We start from the raw sequence: 17,342 nt of genomic DNA on the forward strand, positions 1-17,342 counted from the left end.
TGACTCGAGGCACTTCATTTCGACATATAGGGTGTCTGGGTGCTGCATCCCAGGAGAGGGGAAGGGGGCTACAGAGTGATTTGACATAATCGCGAGCAGTCACTGACTGGGTGGGGGCACATGTACTACTAAACCTCGCAATTGGCATGGGCTCTGCACTCTCAATGACTACCCAAGTAGACAAGCTAACCAAATGGGCCTTCTACGTTATGAAGACACTACGGCACATTATGCCCCATCTAGGATTTTCACAAAAGGTTCAAGCAACAACCTCACTCATCTTTTCAAAAGTTGATTATGCACATATAGCCTTTTTTAGAGTTTGGCAGATGGCATACTCCATCACAAATTTGGTAGATATCCTGTTTGACGAATTACAAGTGCATTATTGCCGTTGGAACTTTTAATACAGCTAATGAGATATCTGTCACGTTGCAACAGAGTATTCTGTCCACCAAACTTTAAACTAAGGTCCACAGTCTGTATCACAGCATTTCTCTGTCCACCATGAGACGACTCCAGAAAATTCCAAATTCAGGCACAAGATTACTTTTAAAAGTAAAGACATATGCACACATCTCCCCTGCATTGAATACTCCCCGCTGGTCGCAAAGAGATCTTCATTCAAAGTGTTACCTATCAATCACAAGGCAATACACAGTAAAGGTCTTGAATTAATCTACAGTCAAATAAACAAACACTCCCAACCTAGGAATTTATTTTCCAAACTAGTACCAAGATTAATCATTCTATCTTACAAAAAGAAAACCTTGGCAGCACTAGTTTCTCTGTTTTAGTTGCCAAATTAATGCATTCCCTCCTAGTAATAAAAAAGAACCACTAACCACAACCTGGGGTTTAGAAGTATGAATGGTTAAGATCTGGTATTCCCAACCTGCCTGCATGGATACCATGATGTGCCATCTTCCACAAAACACAATAAGGATATAGCTTGCTTTGTGGACTGACTGAAACTGTGGGCAACCTTTCAGTTTCTTGTGCAGGAACTCAATGAATGCTACCAGCCAACAGATCTTAATTTGCCTAGTCCCTGTATTACTAAATGTAAAAAAAAGGTCCTATCTCAAGATTACATAACGTCAAACTTTCTCCTCCCATTATATTTCATAATCCATGCACAAACAAAAAGTACTTTGATTTATGACCATCAAGTACCTACCATGGTCTGCATGTCCTGCCCCACTTTTTCAAAACTGTTCCAAATTGCATGTCTTTATTTGACTTTTTCACAAAACAGCATTCCATTTGGCTTACTTTCCTATATGTACTTTTGTAAATTGTCCATACTTTGACAGATAGCCCATAACACCTTACTTGTCACAAATTCACATCAATACATCAATCCTTTAAGCTACTACTACCTTACCTATTCACCCCACCAATCATTTGCACAAACTATTACATTTTCCCAACCACCCTCTAGAGTTCGCATTGAGCTCCCTAGTGCAAGTTTCGGCTACCCAGTCTATTTATCCTACCAGTCATTTACATGAACTAACATATCCACACCCCTGCTAGCAATGACCTGTAACTCCCTCTGATTCCACCACAAACAAACTGAGGTAATGCATGTATTTATGACACTGGGTATTAGTAATGACTTTCTTTGCTTGTTCGTAGTTGTTTTATTGTTGGTGAATTTCTTCAGAGACTGCAAGAGTAAATTCAAATAAAAAATCAATTGCAAACAAGCAAAGAAAGTAAATACTAATCCCCTGTGTCCTAAATACTTGAATGGGGTACATTCATTCAACTGAATAAAAAGCATGAAGCATTAACACGAACATAGTTTTATCGGGGTCCAGTTGATGAAGTAAGGCCAACGCGAGTTATCGGAGATGTACGTAACAATGATGAACACTTCCTGACCTGTGAGCAGCAGTTTAGTAATGAGACAATCACCTATTTTCTAATGTTTTGATAAGAAATGTTTTATCTTTATTAGTAAATAATAATGGTCAACAGGAGGACCATGATCATTCGGATTTCCAGGCATCAGGGTTAAGATTGCGAGTGGTTACTTCTCTTTCCTTGAAGCGTGCTTTCGGACACAGCAATACCATATGTTGCCAATAGATCTTGTTAAACTTGCTTGCAGTGTCTTTGAGTCCATGGGACATGCAACTTGCTTTTCTGCCAGTAGGTAACTTCTCTATTTCTCTGAAAATGGATCATTCCAGTTTTGTACATATACTGATCCGTCCATGCAAGGGAATATAATCTAAATAAAATCCAATTCTACCAAAGGCTTATCACAGCAAAAGCTGTACAATTCCTTTTTCATACTCCTCATTTGCAATTTTTATATCAGTATTGGCGAGAAATAGGGAACCATCTTTCTGCTTAATCCCAGGACCATGGACCAGTCCTTCACTCCTGCGGTATCCTTGAGCAGCCACTTTATCACATGATCCAGGAATGTATTTTCCCTGTCAGCAGCCATGCTGCTCTCCCAGATATTACCTGATGTGACCCATTACAATTTGCCATTTCCGCTAATCTGCTGTTCCGCAAGTTCAGTTCATTTGTTTTCTAGGTTGCTCAAGTCCCACCTTAAAAGTAAACACTGCTTATTGAGTGATTAAGATATCCTTCATGTGAACCTTTAAAGTCCCCTATATTGTCATTTCATCATTTAAAGAGCCCAAACTGCACTAGAATAATCCAGCTTTTTATTGGTGCAGTTGCGTTCTAAATCTCAGTTAGTCGAACCATCGTTTTAAAAAATCTTTAAGCATGTCTCCTTCCACCTCATGGGTAATTGTAGCGCATCCCCAGCAGCTGAATCCGAATACTGTTGGCTAAATTTTTACACTAGGAGCCATATGATTGACCATTATTAGCTGTTGCAAATGGAGATTTGGGGCATTTGTGACCGCTAAAATGGGTTGTAGCCTAGGTTCCCTTTAAGATGCGCGCCTGTGCACCCGCGCAGCTCCACTTTCACTCCCGAGTACTTCATTATGAGGAGCACGCTCGCTTCTAAAATACTATCAGGCCCTTTCCTTTCTAAGATCACACAATATGTCCTTCAAGTAAGAACATAAGGTTTGCAAATGAAAGCCACATCCATAATTCAGTCCTCCTATTTAGCACTCAAATGCAGCGCTAACATTTATCTGGTTTGAGATCTGCACAGAAGGCTCACAAATCCACTGATCGTCCCTATCATCACTCCTGTTGTATGTGGCATGTGCTTTTCCACAATGCAATTGCACATTTAGGAGTTTTCAGTACTCTTGAATCTAGTAGCCAGAAGGATGGCTCAGTGAGCTAAACAATTGTTGCAGACATATGCAGAGTTCAAAAGTGATCATGAGTTTTAATCCTGCACGGCACACTCAGCATTTCATCCTTCTGAGGTCACTAAACTGAGAACTATAAATTGGTAAATAGTAATACCTATATTTACACTGCTTGGAAGTGGCAGAAGTAGTGGTAAGAACTGCTGTGTAAAAACCCATTAATAGTGTACAATTAGTGAACTGGCCTTGCCTAGTCATCTTGGTATAAGTGGGAATCTGTGCTTCCTGTGCCACAGTTGCTTCACAGAGACATATGAGAGTCTGCAACATGTCTTGCAACAGTTTCCTTAGAGCTGTATGAATTCTGATGGAAGGCAGTTTCATAACTAAGGTGCAATGTCAAAGATGTGCAACTCTGTGAAAGCAATGCACTGTCAAAGTAGTGTTAGTATAGCAGTGCTACATCAAATGTTTTTTAATTGAGAATAAAGGCAGCCCCCTGACAATTATACAGCAGTGGAGCTTTGTGAGTGCAAAGTGAAGTCAGCCCTGTGACTAAGATGCATATCATAGGGGTTAGAATGCAATTTAAAACAAGCAATTAGACATTGGTGAAGCAGTGTGAATGCTGTCTGAATTGAGCATTGTGACTGAGGTTCATTGTAAAAGCCAAGTAAACACACACAGCAGGAAGTCCTAGGACTATCGACAGAGCTGTATGAACGTAGGCTGCTGGAAAGTTTGGGACTGATAATCCATCACAATTTACCTAACTCGTAATCTAAATGTTGTTGTACCTTTGCTAACAAATGAAAAATGTAAGATTTACATTTACCAACAGCGAAACATTTACTGCCTATTGTAATCCAGATACCTGGCCCTACTTCCTAAAATAATAGACAACCCTTCATGAACTGCTTTTAGGATGGATAGGAATTCCACAAAATTATAAATACTGTGGCATCGTCTATGTAAAACAAAAAAAATATTTTTATGAGGGTATAATTTAGAGATTCCTCATCACTTCATAAATAAATAAATAAAATGTATTCAACAAGAGTTCATTCTTTACTTCCACTCATTGTAACTGCCATTTCTGACAGACTGAGGATGTTGTTTATATTGTCTGGTATTTAGTTTGTAGTTATTTAACCCCTTGCGTGCTCATGACGGCTCCACGCCGCCATGAGTCACGGTAGGCGTGTGCTCATGACGGTGTGGAGCCGTCATGCCGCTCCGCCCACGCGGCACTAATTACCCACCTGTGTGGGCGCATTAATGAGCAGGCATGGTCATGACTGCACCATGCCGTCATGAGCACATGCCGCCCGTGACTCATGACGGCGTGGAGCCGTCATGAGCACCGAAGCGCCACGCCCGCCCCCTAGCCCCCCCCCCCCCACCGCTGCGGCGAGGGGTTAAAGTAGATTTAGCAACACAGTGTTCAACGGCCAGGAGATAACATTTTTTTAACAAGGGAAACTGTTGTAGTCCTAGAGACTTGAGATTTAAGCGCCCATTTGCACATTTCCTAAACTCCTTCCTAATCCCTCTTCCACAGAGCAATGCTGCCTTCTGTTCTGTCACGTTATTGTAAAAGAGATATGCTTCGACCTGTATTGCCAACAGTTTGGCTTTAGATTGCTGTGTCAAAAAGTTAACATTAATGTAAAGGGGTACGCCTACGCCCTCAACCTCTACTTGGCTGAGTTTATCTCCAGGCACTTCACGATGGGCATAATGCTAAAAACACTTTATTCCATCACTATTATGAGCCCTGGAGCAAAACAACCTGGAATTCAGTTCACTGTGTGGGCTTAATCTAATCTTTTGTTATTTTTGCTGCGTTTGTTTTTATTCTCAGCATTTTCAGTATTTCTGTGACATGGAGCCAGCCATATTGGGAAATTGATCTTTTTGGTAACAGAGCTATGTGGTAAATGTTTATTGGGTAGGAAGCTCAAAGAAAGTTTGCCATTTGGAAAAAAGTTTTCTCCTTTTTATGATGTGTAATGATATTTGTATACACTGAAATGTGTTTTGGCAAGCATTTGCTAAAAGTACATTAGTATGGGACTGTTTTGCAGGAAGAATAAAAATGGACCACTCCCCGATTGCTCTGAATCGCAAAGCTGGCTTACCCAGAAGGATTTCTGCACAAGGACAGGGGAAGTGTGCACATAGATGGTTTCTTGCTGCACACAGAGAAATTGAATTAGAGGGGGCATTAGTTGTAGCATGTATCAACCCTATTTTGCAGTAGGTAACCATTTACCAACTCACAAAATAGGGTTTGCGAGTCGCTATCAGGAAGGGGTGTGCCAAGGGTGTCCCTTCCCAATAGTGAGTAACAAGTCAATGTAGGATTGTTTTGCGAGCGGAATGCAGTTGAAAAACAATTGCAGTTTATCACCAACTTCAAGTAGGTGATAAGTCGGTATCAAACAGGAAGGGGTGCCCAGGGGACGCCTTTCCGTTTGTGACTGGCAGTGAAAATGTTTTTGAGAGCAGGCAGCGATCACACGGACCACTGCCTGCTCTTAAAAACTAAAATAAACGTTTCATTTTTCTTTTGTAAATGCGTCCCATTTTCTTTTAAGGAAAATGGGCTGCATTAAAAAAAAATTTAAAAAAATACAGCTTTATTTAAAAAGCGTTCATAGGCCTGATGGTCTGCTTACCCCAGCAGGCCACAATCCCTGTGAGTGCCGGCCAGTCCCAATGGGTCAGAAATTACGACATGCCTCATGACTATTAATGAGGCAGGCACCTTGCGACCCGTTTGGGAATTGAATAGCAACAAGGTCAAATAGTGGCAGAATTGTTAAAAATCTCCCTGAAAGTATTTTCTGTAGATTCAGACAGGGGATGCGGATGGTGTATCACGTGAGACATTTCCGACAGTGTATTGGATCTACATTTATATTAAGCAATCTCTAGTCTTGAGGTGATGTAAAATCTTCAGCCCATATCAAGTGCTGACTTGCACATTGTTGTATTTGTTAATACCTAGTCGTTTCCGGGCAGTCTATATGAGCTGCACTTTGCACAATAGCAGCCCTGCCTCATGGTCTTAGATCACCTTTCCACATTGTAAGTTAAAACTTTTGTGCACAATGGAAATGGCACCGAGCCCATGAAGAGGAAGTGGGTCAGCCCCACAGTTATGCAAAACCTGCACAGCCTGGTGTAGCTTGATATGTAAATATTGGGCCTGTTCATGTAAGTTACTGTTGTCCTCACTTTCACACAATCATTCAGGCCTCTCACTTTCCAGTTCAAGTAGGTTAATCTTATTGTTGCTTAATTTTATTTCCCCTTGACGAAGCACAATGCCTTATTGTAGGGTAAGTAAGTAACAAAGTGAATTAAATTCATGTCAATCGATGTAAAAAGAAAAAAAAACTTTAATTTTAAAAAAGAGTAGACTAAAGCATTTTATTACCCAAAAATCTTTTCGAATGAGTGAATTCATTTGGATTTCTTATAAAGTGCAGCGCAGATGGTTTAAGTTGTCAATTACTGCTTTCATCAACTTCACAAAGCCTCCTCTTACTAGTCGTCCATCTCATGTAGGCCGAACCGATAATGCAAGTGCTGTAGTTTGATGTTCCAAGCAGGCTAGACCGTGATAGACCTGATGTTGACTGCTCCCACAGCTGGTACCTACAAGACTGCAATGAGCTCGCTTTCCAAAATGCAACAAATAATTAGCAGTTGATGCAGGTGTAATTGTTTTAATGTTCCTAAAATAGGCATAAAATAGTCCTTGGTCCCACTTTGTGTGAATTTTGATTCTAGCTCTTTCTGGTTGAGCAGGGTTTTCCTCAGTGAACTTGCTATCTCAAGGCACTAGGGGCTCCATGTGCTTTGCTGAACAGTGGATTGATCGCCTGATTTATTCACTTATACAGCGCTACGTTCACCACCCAGTGGCCACTAGTACTTAAAAACGCGGATCTGAGTTGATGTTTGTAAGAGCCAGGAAAGGTCTGCATCGCATCTGTTATTTGAATAAAAAGTTTTTATAGCTGGAAAGCCTGAGTGCAAGGGAATTTCGGGTTTCTTTGAACATGTGAATTTTTTTAGCCAAGCCGGGATGCAAGTACGGTGGAAAATCGTGAAAGCCGGGTTTTCTGCCATGTAGATTTCAAAAGGAACAAGCATTTGCAATGCAGTAGGTCCTGCATTACTAAATGTTTGAGTTATTGGCGTTGCATTATTACCAAACTTTTACTAATGCGAGGCCTATTGTATTGTGTAGACCAAATGGGGAACAAACCTCATAGTAAAATAAATTGAAACACGATCCCTTCACTGTTTACTGTGGTTGCAGATCTCCGGGAACCTCTGAATGTAAAGGTGGACATGCAAATGCATTTGAGCTGTGCCTGTTAAAAAATACCACTTAAAATGAGACCGGAAATGAAAGTGACAATATTTGTACTTAAAAAAATAAAAATAAAAAATAAGACCCGTTCCATTTTTGTGGGGGATTTTCTCAAAGATTAGCCCAGCCCTTCTTTGTACACAGGACCTCGCTGCGCGGCTTTGGCTCCGCACATGGGGCTCCACACACTCTCCTCTTTACCCCCTGGGCACTTCTGAGCCTTCACGTCATCTCGCCATCCTCTTCGTCTTACCCGATGTTTTAATTACCAAACTGGCATGCTGGGTGCTGGGCAGGACACAAGTCCTTAAAAAAAATGTAAAGAAATCGGGGACTAACCTAGGGCCTCATTAGGATTGCGGTTTATCCGCATCCTCCGGGCCGGCAGAAGTGTCCGCCGGCCCGGAGGATGCGGAAAAACCGCGGCGGAGCCTTCAAAGACCCCCCGCCAGATTAGGATGGCTGGGGGGTCAGGAAGACCGTCCACCGCTTTTCCGCCACGGTCGCCTTCCGACCGCGGCGGAAAAGCTCTAACATGGCTGGCGGTGTCTATCATACACCGCCAGACATATTAGGATGTCAGCGGTCCTATGCCTTTACACGGCGGCATTTCCGCCGTGGAAAGGCATACGGACTTTTCTTTGGGGGCCCGTTGCGGGCCCCCAGGGGTGAAGGGGGGGTGGGGAGTGCACATGGGGGGTACCTATGGTACCCCCCTGCCTTTGCGTGCACGAAGCGGCAGGCACCACGCGGTGCCTGCAGCTTCGTGCTCGCAAAGGAAAACATGGTGTGGTGGCGGTCACATCCTAATTTGCACGGAGGGACCGCCGCTGCCCCTGCGGACGGTCCCTCCTCCTCTGGGGTGGCGGACGGACGCAGGTCCGTCCGCCATCCTAATGAGCACCTTAGTTAGGCAGTATGCAAGTGAAATTATGGCGTGTGACATCTCAGATGGCATTACAGGAATTGACATCATAGAAAGTGGCCTCACAAGCCACGACTTTACAGGAAGTGGTATCACAAGAAGTCTTGTAAACTAATATTTATGAGTGCTTCCAAATGTCTTGGTTGCAACCCCCTTTGGGGCACTCCTTTCTGTGACCAATAAAGTTTTCAATAAATTTCAAACAAAAATTCTTGTTCTTATTCATGAATTTTATTCATTCATTAGTATTCTTCAATTTGTTTTATATCTTTTGACATTATTCTTCAATTTCCTCTGTACTACATGTTACATTTCCACATGTTAGTTTTATATTGTTCTCCAATGCATTTCGAGCAATATTTGCTCTTCATCAGGGAGTACAGTCTATGGAAATAATATTGAAAATGCATTATAATACCAGGATATGCTTTAACAATTTACTTAACCTATTCAATTACATTGGTTCTTTGTGGGTTCATGCAGCATTGTGTGTTTTAATAGTGAGTTTTAACTGTGTAGTTGTGAAACATGCATTTCGCGTATGAAACGAAAAACCACTTTACTCACGTAATTGTTGCGTGGTACGATGGAAAATCTGTATAAAAGATCTGTACAAGGAAGAATTTTGTTACGATTAATGTGTTTGCCCGTTGCTTCATAATATGTCAGAACTAGTGGTGGTAAACGATTTTGTCTACTCTAGCGCTTTAGGCAGCTGCTACCCCACGGTCCTGCCACGTTGTTAGCACGTTATGTCTATATGGCCTTACCGTTAACTAGTATTTACCCGCGCTTGCTAACAGACAAGTGCTTCGCTTATTATTTTTCACTTACTCAGTAACTTTGTGCAAACGACTTCTCTTTACCGGCCGCTCGCTTCCGGGTTTAGTGAATGGTTCCATTCAGCGTGCTGAACGTATTACGTATGAATGGACTATTGGCGACATAGAAGACAGACTTCTATGATGACAGAACTACAATTATGCAAAAGAACTACAATTATGCAAAAGAACTACAATTATGCGGGTGTATGCGAACGAAGTACATGAAGTGTTCATAAAGTGTTATAAAAGAAAGCGGTCGTGATGTGATAACTCTTCCTAGTATTATATGTCAATCTAGTATGATTCAATACGCACTTTGTGAATATTTTTTTTTGTTAAATAAAACTATTTACAGCCATTATAAAAGGCTTCAAACACAGGTTCTCTAGAGCAAAATGGCCCACATGGGGTTTATAAGTAACAGGCAAATTCAGTACGTTCATTAAGACCATAAGGTCTCATGGCTTGCAAATTATATATCCAAAAGTTTTCTATTCTCAATAGCTGTTTGTTATTGTCTCTACCTTCAACTTTATCGATTACTTCCAGGGTTAAGAATCTCAGTTGTGAGATGTTATGTTTCAATTCTTCAAAATGTGTTGCCACAGTTGACGTGGTATTCTTTGTTCTTATGTTGGATTTATGTTCGTTAATTCTCAATCAAACTTTTCTTTCAGTCTTACCCACATAAACCTTGCCACATGGGCATTTTAGCAGGTATATGACATTTGTGGTTTCACAAGTGGCGTTCACATGTAACTTGATTTCATGGGCCTTCATTGGGTGATGAATGGTGGTTCCACGGATGATGATGTGACAGTTTTGGCAATTTAAACAGGGCATGGTCCCTGTGTATGTCTGTCTGCGTGAATCCTTCTTTTTGAGAATTTCTCCAATATTTCTATTTCCTGTATAGGCAAATAATGGTGGTTCAGAAAATGCATTCTTGAAATCCGGTTCCATGGCTAACATCGGCCAATGGTTGTGCGCAAGCAATCCTTAAAGCATTTGTATCACAAGAAGTGACATCAGATCTAAAGCCCTTACATATATGTTTAGCAGGTCTACCATGAGTACATTTGAGCGCAATTAGAGTGTACATCCAAACCCTCCTGATTTCGGCAGAAGATTCACACTTTTGTAAGCTACATATAAAACAATGTTGCTTTTGTCAGCGTAAAGCTTCCTTTACCCAAGGATTGAACAAACTAACTCTACCGCCAGCCTAATCAACCAACATAATATTCCATATGGAGCCCATTTCCATGTAGATGTGATGGCTTTACCTGCTTGCACTCTCCGCAGTAGCAGTCAAGATAATGCAGTGAAACAGCGAGGGGCTCGTGCCAAATACTCACAGTTGTGCTTTCAATATAAAATTAAAAAACCTAATTAGATTGAGGGATCTCTTGTGACAGAGCAATATTGATCAGTAGCAGAGGACATCCTAGATGGTAATAGATGTATCCCTTCAAGTAATATCATACAAAAGGACATGAACGTTCTCCGCAGCCATGAGCGGGCCATCAGTGCAGAGTGGTATGCAGAGAAGCAGCCTTGTGGAAGTGTGAGGATACACACAGTTTCAGGCTACTAAGTAGAGCTGCAGAGGGGATTCTTCTGGTAGTCTACAGTCAGCACCACCAGCAATCAGGCTTTCACCAGTTGAGGTAGGCGAAGCTCTTCCTTTCCCTCCAGGAGTCTGTTCTCAGAATAATTCATTTACAGGATGGGGCTTCTATGCAGTCAGACAGCAGCAGATATGGCCCAGACAACACAGGTGGAGAAAGGGGAAGAAAGGAAAGAGGGAAGAAAAAGAAGGTGCCTGGAAAAAGTAGGTCCGTACCGCAAAGGCTCCTACGAGGCATGGCATGCAGGTTGAGCGACAGGCCACCAAAGACAAAGGAAGCGTGTCTGAATAGATGTAACTCTGGACCATTGGAGGGCCCCCTGCTGGCAGAATCTAGTATGTGATCTGACACCAGGACCCCAGGTACAGCCGAACGCAATGGACAGACAGCGCCTCTATGACAACCTCACGAGTGGGCTATTCACTGGAAGGTCTCCGCCAAGAGCTTTATTAGGAAGCAGAGAAACACTGGACTATGAGACACTAGAAGAGGGGAGTCTACCTCTGATCCACTTACAAGTGCTTGCTTGGATTCAGTAGTCAATTAGGACTCCATGCCAGTCTCCCCTAATAATGTAAAAACATAATAATGCACAACCTAGAAGGATCTTCCTGCCTCACCCTGTAGCTCTCCCTCTTGGCCTGAATTTGTTTCTGTAGCTAGATTATGTACCCGGGCAACCTATCAAAGTACAGAGCAGCTTCTGTCACGTCCTGAAGAAGACCATTTCCATATGCAAAACATTATTAACAAAATTACTTTGCAAACAAGTGTGTCTACCACATGAGATGGAATTTAGTAATTGTCGGGTATAACATTTCCACTATTGTTGCCACAGGTCACAATTTACTCATAGTGCGAACCATATCTTTATATGAGGCACTGTAACCTTTACACTGTAAACATACCAGTCAGTTCATATTATTGGATTTTAAAAGCGGTGTGTATAATAGCCTCTTTGTTTATCGGATTCTCCGTACCCAGCGATCGAAGTGGGCGGGATCGACAGGGCACCGCATGCCCCTACTTTTAGAGTTTGATAGAATCCGTTCCACTGCTTTTTTTATTTTAAAAATGCGTCCCAGGATGCTAGAAATAGCCAAGGCCTATTGAAGCCTCGCCTGTTCGGGGACAGACTGGGTGGGCAGAGAAGGAAAAGGGCTCTTCCTTCCTGTCCAGAGAAGACCGGGACAGTGTCCACTTTTCCTGCTCTGCCTCAGTCAGCAGCCCCCTCCTTTTTGTTCCTCTTCCTCTTATTCCCCCTCTTTCTGTCTCGCTCCTCCTCACTTGTTTAATAACAAAAAAACGTGACTTCTCTTCTCTTTCCTCTCCTTTCCTTCATCCGTTCCCCTGTGAAATAGATCCAAAAAGGAAAGAAACACTTTTGCTGCAAGATGCATCTTTTTCTGACCTTTTTCTATTCCAAAGTGCAGCCGTGGGAGGGAGAGAATAAAAGGTTCAAAATACGAAGAATAACTAAAAGCTAGGCAGAGTAGTTACAAAATGGCCAGATTGGTTTTTTCACACCCAAACCCATTAGTGCCACTTTACAGAGTTTGCCAGTGAAGCTCTACTTTCGTTTTCTCTTCCTTCCTTGAACAGTGTTGTTTTCCCCAAGTGGGGAAGTGCACTATTCCTGGAGGGCCTTGAGGCAATACCTGGTTGATGCATGGAGTGGAAAATGTTTAATGTGATCCTTATCAGCTGTTTTACTTGTTTTAGTTTATAAAATGTGTACCACGGCTCTGTTGTCTTTTTAAACCATACTGCTTACGTTTTGGAAGGATATAAGCAATGGACATTGAAATGGATCCCTTCTGGGTCTTGTAGTCACGTCCTTAACTTTTCAGGCAAAAACTCATTGTTTTCTGAAAAATGAGTGTAAAAGGGTTAAAGTGACAAAGTTGTTCCTGCTTACATTTCACATGTTTTACTTAACCCTGCATTCTCTGGATGTTATTACTTTTTTTTTTCCAGGTAGCATATTATTCTTGTCTAGGGCATAATTTGAATTGAGTAGCATTCAGGTGTTTATAGCGGGACACAATTGGGTTATAGCTGAAGGCACTGCACGTTTCTCTTTGAGGGGCAGTATGGTGTGCAGTGGGGGAGAGGATTGGCACTCAGGCAAATGCCGCATCTGGTACTGGGGAACCAGATTCAGCCTACATGACCAGTCCACCAGACCACTTTCTTGAGGCAGCACATTCCAATGCTTGACCTTAGAAGGCCCCGCTAGACCTTAGAAGACCTGGTGTCTTGGCACCAGCAGGTGGACCATAGCTGTGGCAAGTGTGGGTTAACCCTGAAGCCTTTCCTCCACAATCCATACTGATGTTCTCCTCCAGTTTTGCGAGCAGGCCTACGAAGCAGCGTATCCTAGAGCGACAGTGACTCTGTCACTGAGGTCACAGGACCCTTGAGGCCAGTCCACCCCAATCATTGGTACCTCCATTGGCCTTGTTTCAGCAGTAGTAGTGCAATTCACCAGGGATTGGCAATGCAGGATTTGCACACACCAAACTAAGTTTGCAAGCTTCAATCTCTCTGCTTCATGCACAAGCACTTTTAACATGTGCAGCCTGCTTTGAGGCGACTGCAATTATGCAGCAATGGAGGACAAAATTTGGTTGCAGTGTTGACTAAATTATGAAGCAAAAAAAGGCTGCAGGATAATGAGATACATTTTCTGATACTTTCTTATTTTGTCATTTTTACACCTACTAACAGTCTCTTCAGCGATTTTGCCTCATTAGTACCAGTGTATTATGCAAATGCAGCTGTGCGAAAGGTGACCTGTCAACCACTTGGCAGCAGCACAAGCCACATTTATTAATAACGTTTGATCTGTTTCAGCTGCAAACTATTTTTTGGTGAAATCGTCAGATTATGCAGCAGATTATGTATTATATGGCAGAACCATAATTATGTGGAAAACAATTGCAAACTAGGATATTTTGCTATTGGTGTTTGAACTGCTCTTGTGGAAAAAGGGAGGAGAAGTTCTGATAACAGAAGCTGCATGTCTCTGAGACAAATGGCTTGTGATTCCACTTTTAAGCGTATTTGAGACATTCTGTTATTGGAAACATATCCCGCTTTGTGAATATATTTGAAATGTCAACAACCCATTTTAAACCTTAAATAAACATGTGTATCCATTGGTTGAATAAAAAATCGTAATGAGCTGTAACTGCTCAGTGAAACAACAAATACATAATGTGGTTTTTGGTCCCACCTGACTGCTCACTGACCCAAACCTCAGGTTATTCCCGCCCTCTGATTTTCCACCCACTGTTCCCCTACTTTCTTTCCTCACTTTGACCACTGTCCGTATCAAAACACCTTTCCCTTAGTGATAACCTCCTTCATGAAAACCCTCATTCTACAATTTGTTCCCCTTTCCCGGGATATATGTGATTGCACGGGTATTTTGTGAGATTATTTTGCCAGAGACCTGCTGCTTGCAGCTGAACTCTGGAAGGCTTTGTATTTTGTTTTTTGTTCTGACATCTACAATTATCTGTTTGTTTGTCAGGTGGATGACTTGGCAGCCCCAGATCCCAAAATGCATTGCAGCAGATTCGGAGAACGGTCTCCCTCAGGATGTCCGGTTTGACAATGAAAAGCGGAGTGATTTTGAAAATTCTTTGCACTATGCGTAAGTGTCCATATAGATATGGATCACACACACATACCCCAGACATATCCCTGCTTAGGTCTAAAAGAACTACCACCTTCTGTGTTTCACGTGCGGGGAAGAAAATGATATTGGGAGTGTATGAAAGGGTGTTTGGAATGGCTGGAGCTGGGCACAAACTCCAGACCGTAATCTCTGGTAGAGAATTGAACTCTAGAAGGCATTCTAAGTACTTCATAGCCTGCCTCATTGACCCTATAGACCTGAACTGAATATCTCACCTTTGGCAATTAAAGTTTGATACAAAACTTCACACCATTGGCCCCGAGGCTTTGACAGCTCTGTAGGCTGGTGGAAGGATCAATGAGAGGAAATGAACAAGAGGGGAACTAAAGGGGAGGGGGAAAGAGAGGGGCTGGTTAGCTGGGGAGACATGGACCAAAGTGGAAGAAAGGTGAAGTGTCTTGGTATTAGAAATACAGAAAGTCACACACTATGTCATGGAATTCTAATTAGTCATGGAGTGTCTTTGCATCATAGTGCATGTTATTTATTGACTTTGGTGGTAAGTTGAACTGGAGATGTGGATACTGCTGCATGGCCTGGGCTAAGCAGAAAATTAGCCACATTTATTTGAGAAACCTGTGCACCATGATTAATAAATGTTTCTGGGAAAGACAATTCTGCCAGCTACAGGCTAGGTTTCTAAAGGCAGGTGTGCAGACACTGCTACCATTTGAATTTAATGGGAAGGCTGTATGGCGAGTGGCACAGAACAAAGTACTTCCAAGTGCTCTGGCCATACATGAAACCTTAGTTCCATTTAAGAGGATTACAAGCTCTGGGTTATCTTACACCATGAAAGTCTGAAGCAAGGCCTAAGGTTTTCTGAAACAGTCTTTCAGCTGTAAAAAATTCGATATCATTGATAAGCAGTTGGAAAGCTTACACGTTCACCATCCTCATCATCCTTTAAAATGCATTCTAATTTCCGAGGATGCTCTTTGTTCTTGCCTCCATGCAGTGGGTTTTCAGAGTTTTATGCTTAATTACTTTAGAATGATTGATAATGCTCAACATATTCAAGATGGCTCTTTGCTCATGGGAATCTAGAGCAGCACAATGCCAGATTATTGCAAGAGTTGTGTGGGTTTTCTTTTTTATAAAGAGGCCAGGAGTAGCTGTCTGTGGAAAAGCCAGTTTTGAGGTAGGATTCTGAGCTCAATCAGAGGTTGAAGAAGCAGTAGACATGAGGCACTTTGACGGAGAGGCGTCAAGGCACAAACACTCGGAAGCAGATGGATTCTGGAGGGATTGATCTACTGTAGGAGGATGAGCAATAACTTGTAGAGTTTGGTGCTTAAGTTTCAAATCTGCTTTCAGGCATTGTTGAGGTGCCAACAAATTTCCTGTTTAAGTGATTATCAGTAACTTCATTGATCTTGGTCTTCTCATTTCCATATATTTCTTATTGTTATTTCATTGGGTTATTATAGTTTTGTATTCTCCTGTACAAGAAGGTGCCTGTTTAGTGTCTGGGTATCAAAATGACAATAGGCCATTCAGTATATCAAGAGATGATAGGTCATGGAATGTGTGCATGACATCACTAACTTCAGTGGTGTTACTGCATGACCAGGAGCACTTCTGAGAAGGGTTGTTGGTTGAAGAAGTTATTGCAGAACAATTTGCAGCTTACTTACCTCAGAATGTCCAGATACAGTTAAGAGGGACAAAAGGACACAAAAAAGTATGGAGGAGATCAAGAGAGGGTGGAGTTTTGGAGGGTGGATGTGAATGAAGGGAGGAGTGGTGCAGCAAAAGGATAGGTGGAGGATATCAGGAAACGCGGACCAAGATCTGACTCCTTGGAAAGGATGAAGAGTGCTGAGAAGATGATGATAATGGAACAGGGAAAAGATGAGAGGGCACGGAAACCAAGACTCAAGGGAAATGAGAGGATGGGAGAGGACACACTGAAGGAAGAATGAGGCAAGTGAAAGAATAAAGGAAGGAATGGTCCTAACATTGAAACAAGTCATTGTGAGATAGATGACAATTAAATGGAGGTTCTGCTGTCCACCTATCTGCTTCCTTCTTGTCTCCCCGCACTACATCTGTTCAAATTCACCGCACAGTGATTTATTCTGGCCATGGTGTGTTACAGGACAGTACAAGGCTAGCTGGCAGTCTATAGTACGACCAGAATGGAGCACCAGATTTCATGTGCAAACAATAGCAATTTGTTACATAACAGGGTGCGGGCTAGGACAGTATTTCTTTGTCTAAGACAGCAAAATTCCTTGCATTGTCCCTGTCCTTTCCGTAATGCCTTGTGCTGCACCTTAATTCTGTATTACCACCTGTGAGTGCTGTCTTGCTTTCCCCTTTGGAGCTTCCATGCTTTCACTTATCCATGCGGCTGCTGCAGGTAAGAGCTGTGGGGGCGACTGGGGGGGGTGAATTTCGTTCCTCGAAATCTCCCCCAGCCCGCCCCACCGCTCTTACCTGCAGTGGCCAAGACTGTATCCTTGCTGCCCTGCTCTCTCCTCGGATGTACCTTGGGTTGCGTTCTAGTGCTGAAGATGCTTTGTCCTCCATTGTACCTTAATTTATGCTTCAATACTGTTTTCCCCTCCTTATAGTGCTCTCTTGCTTTATCGACC

The 17,342-nt window shown here is 42.3% G+C and overlaps 1 protein-coding gene across 3 annotated transcripts in view; it reads left to right on the top strand.

Annotated features, from left to right (window-relative positions):
* Positions 1-17,342, top strand: part of ALOX12 (arachidonate 12-lipoxygenase, 12S type) — a 158,788-nt gene that overhangs the window by 89,926 nt on the left and 51,520 nt on the right. For all 3 annotated transcript variants that reach the window (XM_086945910.1, XM_086945908.1, XM_086945909.1), the window contains exon 5: positions 14,575-14,697. In XM_086945910.1, coding sequence (XP_086802036.1) covers positions 14,575-14,697 — 123 coding nt within the window. The remainder of the gene's footprint in view (positions 1-14,574; positions 14,698-17,342) is intronic.

The sequence above is a fragment of the Lissotriton vulgaris genome, chromosome 12 (genome assembly GCF_964263255.1).
Source record: "Lissotriton vulgaris chromosome 12, aLisVul1.2, whole genome shotgun sequence".
Taxonomy (NCBI): domain Eukaryota; kingdom Metazoa; phylum Chordata; class Amphibia; order Caudata; family Salamandridae; genus Lissotriton; species Lissotriton vulgaris.